This window comes from Gavialis gangeticus, unplaced genomic scaffold (genome assembly GCF_001723915.1).
Source record: "Gavialis gangeticus isolate Ggan-Ray unplaced genomic scaffold, GavGan_comp1, whole genome shotgun sequence".
NCBI lineage: Eukaryota > Metazoa > Chordata > Crocodylia > Gavialidae > Gavialis > Gavialis gangeticus.
This window is the reverse complement of record NW_017729025.1, coordinates 99444029-99448888: the sequence shown is the minus strand read 5'-3', so window position 1 is coordinate 99448888 and position 4860 is coordinate 99444029. Positions and strand designations below refer to the sequence as shown.

The 4860-nt window shown below is 56.8% G+C and overlaps 1 protein-coding gene across 8 annotated transcripts in view; it reads left to right on the top strand.

Annotated features, from left to right (window-relative positions):
• Nucleotides 1-4860, top strand: part of LARGE2 (LARGE xylosyl- and glucuronyltransferase 2) — a 100183-nt gene that overhangs the window by 39052 nt on the left and 56271 nt on the right. For all 8 annotated transcript variants that reach the window (XM_019519312.1, XM_019519311.1, XM_019519310.1 and 5 more), the window contains exons 5-10: nucleotides 376-499; nucleotides 2625-2796; nucleotides 2970-3074; nucleotides 3871-3983; nucleotides 4337-4462; nucleotides 4663-4818. In XM_019519312.1, coding sequence (XP_019374857.1) covers nucleotides 376-499; nucleotides 2625-2796; nucleotides 2970-3074; nucleotides 3871-3983; nucleotides 4337-4462; nucleotides 4663-4818 — 796 coding nt within the window. The remainder of the gene's footprint in view (nucleotides 1-375; nucleotides 500-2624; nucleotides 2797-2969; nucleotides 3075-3870; nucleotides 3984-4336; nucleotides 4463-4662; nucleotides 4819-4860) is intronic.

Genomic DNA, 4860 nt, shown 5'->3' with positions numbered 1-4860 from the left:
GGGGCAGAAGGGCTCCACTTCTACTACCACCTCAGATTTTGGGGGCTCAGATACAATGAGGAGCAAAAATGAACTGTACCTGCCTTGTGGCTTCTCAGCCCTGCAGCAGTCCAGGGAGGGGAGAGGATGAACAGCAGGGAGATCTGCCCTGTGAGAAGGGACCTCACCTGTCACCCCTCTCCAGCATGGTGCCTGGGATCCTCTGTTACTGTAGGGAGGGCTCAGAGGGTCCCAGGGACAAGGGCTGAGGGAGGAACAAATCCCATGGAAGGGGTAGGGCAGTGGGGCCTGTCCTGGCTTGTTCCAGGCTTGGCAAGGGTCACTGGGGGGGGTAGCGGTTCAGTGAGCCTGCCTGCGCTTCCTTCCACCCTGCAGGAAGAACCCTCTTCATTTCCACCTCATCACGGACTTGGTGGCTCGCCAGATCTTGCAGACTCTCTTCCAGTCCTGGATGGTACCCTCCGTCCACGTCAGCTTCTATGATGCCGACAACTTGAAGGCAGGAGCCCCCATTGTCCTGTGCACTCTCACCCTCCCTCCTCACCCCACTTGTCTTTCCCCACTCGGTATCTGGGAAGGTGCTCTCCAGGGTGTGTGGGTGAGAGAACAGTGGTCACCAGGCTAGGCGCTCTTTTGGTGCTGGTCTCCCCTCACCTGCTCTCCTCCTGGCATCTGTTCCCCTTTTGCTGATACAGAGGCAATTGGTTGCCGAGGGGTTGTGCCTTTCTCCTGCACTTGTGAGTGAGTCTTGATCTATAGAGACTGGAAACTGCTCCCACATGGCCCTGCTGAAGGGTGGGTTGAGCCTGTCCTACTGACTCACAGTGGCTTGGACACAAATTGTTGTCTTGACTCCAAACTGGATGTAGGAAGGGTGGGACCAGGCAGTGGGTGGCACATGGGGGCAGAAGGAGACCTGTGGGGATCAGAGGTCAGCCTTGTTACTCAAGATCCAGCAGGAGGAGGACATGGCATGCTAGTGCTGTGTTCAGGGGATTTCATAGATTTCACAGACGTTAGGGCTGGAAGGGACCTCAGAAGATCATCGAGTCCAGCCTCCCACCCAAAGCGCAGGAAGTCAGCTGGGGTCATAGGATCCCAGCAAGATAAGCATCCAATTTTCTCTTGAAGGTGTTCAATGTAGGTGCTTGAACCACCTCCGGTGGCAGGCTATTCCAGACCTTGGGGGATAAGAAGGCGGAGCTAAGGTCAGGGAATACGGAGACCACAAACACATGCAGTGACTAAAAAGGCTGAGAGGGGCCCAGAGACGAGAGCTGCACTGGGATAGAGCTGTGCTAAGCTCCTATGGGACTGGCTGTGCCAGTGTCATCATGTCCAGAGACCGGGGAAGGAAGGATCCTTTGTACAGCCCAGGGGACATAACTGTATCCCATCTGCCTGTGGTCTCATGTTGTGAAGCAGACATTAGACACCTGGTACATGGTGCTCCCCTCCCAGCCCCTTGGTATCAGAGGGATGCACAAGGACAACAGGGGTGGGCTGTAAGGAGAGATGACAAGACAGGACGGCTGGCAGTGAAGAGGAGGGAGGCAGGAGGCTAATATCTGCAGGGGCCTGGGCTGTGAGTCCCACATGGGTGCAGGGGTTAGTCAGGCTGGCTCAGAGGGTGCGGGGCACAACAGAAGGGCGTTTTGGCTGAGCCTTCAGAGACAGCCTGACACATAACCGTGGGGCAGGTCTCCCAGGGCAGGGAGCCAGTGCCCTATGCACTGAATGCTGCCTGTCACAGAGCTGTGCTGTGGGGCCAATCCTACACAGGCCCTGTGGGAGTGGCTGAATGCTCACAGGCCTCTTCCACCTTTGCTGCTCACCAGCCCTCAGGGTGGGCAGACCCATTAGGGCAATGGTTCCCAACCTTTTTTGTACCAGGGCCCATTTGTAAACATCAATGGCCAATCCTGACCCGGTGCCCCTCACTCCCAACCCACTGCCTCCAGCCCCCAGTGTCTGGAGCAGAGGGTAGGTATGTGGGGATTGGGGGGGCCTCAAGCAGCCCCTCACCGGCTGGAGCTCTGCCAACCTGGAGGGGAAAAGCCATGGTTTCCCATGTTTTTCTCCTTTTAAAGGAGAATCCATTTTTAAAGTTTGTTCATGACCCTTTCTTGTGGCCCGCTTTTGGGTCATGACCCCATGGATTGAGAAATGCTTTCCGGCTCCTGGTTGAAAAGGGAAATGAAGAATGAACCTGAGGTCTGTGTGCCGCCTAGTGGCAGCTGCAATGCATGGTGCATACTGTGGGATTGGCACTGGCAAATATATGGCTGGACAGCAAGAGCGCTGTACTATAGCCAAGGAAAACCTCAGCACGCTATGACTCCTGAGAGCCTGGCACCCAGCACAGGGACAGCACTGGCTGGAGGGCAGTCACATTGCCTTGCTAGGCTCTGGGACTTGGCTGTGCCCCTCTGTAGGCCCTGGCAGCTGTGGAGTTCAGTTAGTGGTGTACAGGGGATCATTTTTCAGGCAGGGGGCACCCCATTTGCTTCCCCCTCTATTTCTAGGAGGGTTGTTAAATATCTGGCTCATGGTTTTGTCCCGGGAGGGTTCAGGAATGGCTGCCGCAGCCCTGACAGCCAACCCCACTTCTGTTCCTACTATAGCCAGAGGTGTCCTGGATTCCCAACAAGCACTACTCAGGGATTTATGGGCTGATGAAGCTGACACTTACCAAGGCACTGCCCCCCAACCTCACCAAGGTCATCGTGCTGGACACAGACATTACCTTCGCCACTGACATTGCTGAGCTGTGGGCCGTCTTTGGGAAGTTCTCTGGTAAGGGGGAGCTCTGGTAATGGGGCTCTGGGACCTGGGTTGAGTGGCTGCAGCCCTGGGAGAAGAGCCAGCTCTGTTTGCCCTGCTTCCCCTAAGCTTCACCTGTAGGCCTGCTTGGGACACGTGACCCTCTGGTGAGGTGGGTTGCCTGCATGCGCCTTCCTCTCTTGCAGAGAAGCAGGTGATTGGGTTGGTGGAGAACCAGAGTGACTGGTATCTAGGGAACCTGTGGAAGAACCACAGGCCATGGCCAGCACTGGGACGCGGCTTCAACACAGGTGAGTGTGAAGCATCTGTAGGGGCAGCTCTTTTGGGGCAGGGTTAATTGCATGTGCCTGGCCTTGCACAAACCACATACACTACTCAAAGCTGTGGTATGAACAGGGGGCAGCAGGGTGAGGAGCCTGCCCCTGCCCAGCACTTTGGGCTTTACTGGGAAGGAGCAATGGCCACTGTCCTACTGCAGAGTGATGGCACCCTTGAGTCATTCCTGCTGTGGTATGGGGATAGACTAGAGGACAGGGAGCTAACGGGGAGATCAGACTCCACTGGGATCCAATGCTAGGTGACTTCAGCCATGAGGAACTCTGCACAGCTCTGCAGGGCCCTTTCATTCTGCTGGCAGCCACACTTGGGGCTTCCCTGACACACAGCGCCTAGTCTTTGGTCTAGGAACAGGAATAGCTGGTCCCAGGAGCTCAGTTCATTTAGTGGGTTGCTCCAACCTGAACTGGAGCTCAGGCCGGAGGGGAAGGTGGCCCGTAGCATCCACTCCTCTGTGCTCCTGCCATGGCTCACGGTGATGGTTTGCAGAGATGGCTCAGCCTGCCTTTATGGCTGGAGTGTGAGTGTACCTTCCACTCTGCACCCACTTGAGAATCCTGTGTGGGATGAGGCTGAGCTCTGTATGGCAGAGCTGGGCTCCCACAACGTGCACCTGGGTGACCCAGTGTGCTCTAGTTACTACTGAGTGGGCTAAGCTGGGTCCATAGCACCAGATGCAGGCCATGGGCTGGCTGGTGCTGCCTTGCGAGGGGGTGTTCTGTGACCTTATGCTCTTCCCTTCCTCCCCAGGGGTGATCCTTTTGCTCCTGGAGCGCCTGCGACAGATTGGCTGGGAGCAGATGTGGCGGCTGACGGCGGAGCGGGAGCTCATGAGCATGTTCTCCACCTCACTGGCAGATCAGGTACATGCCAGTCCTGATCCCAGCTCTGCCCCAGTGCAAGCTGGGTGCAGGAGATAGAGGGATCTCTGGGGCCATGGGACATTGCTACAGACCTTGCAGACAGCCCTGGTGTTGAGCTTGCACACCAGGATCCATGCAAGAGACCTGCAGGCTCCAGCCCTGCCTTGGTCTCTTGGTCTCTTAATCCACAGTCCTCTGGGAGGGAGGGGTTGGTCACTGTATCCAACTGTGGGTGGCCTTATGACAGGGACCCCCCCACCCCCCAAGTCCAAGCCTTCTGGTCCCCTCCTCTGCTCCCCACCCTTCAGGCTGTCAGGAAGTGTGGGCTCACTGTCCTGCTGTCCCTCTTCCAGGACATCTTTAATGCAGTGATCAAGCAGAACCCCGTGTTGGTGTACCAGCTCCCCTGCTTCTGGAACGTGCAGCTGTCAGACCACACCCGCTCCGAGCAGTGCTACACAGAGGTCTCTGATCTTAAGGTGGGTTTTTCTGGCCATGACTGAGCTGGGCCCTCAGATTTCCCTTTCTGAGGGCACTTGGATCTCCTGGCCAGCTGCCCCCTGGACTTGGGGGATGGAGTGTTTGGGTGCTGCAGTGAAACACATGTCCCAGAGCAGGATGGAGGAATGCGAGAGCTTGGTGGACTCTTGGCCTCACACTTTAAGCTGTCACTTCCCAGGTGATCCACTGGAACTCACCTAAGAAGCTGCGTGTGAAGAACAAGCATGTGGAGTTCTTCCGAAACCTCTACCTGACGTTCCTGGAGTACGATGGGAATCTGCTGCGCAGGGAACTTTTCGGCTGTGCCAGCCCACCCAGCCTGCCCGGCGACCAGGTGAGAGCCTGCTGGGACACCAGCACTCCCCACCCGCCCACC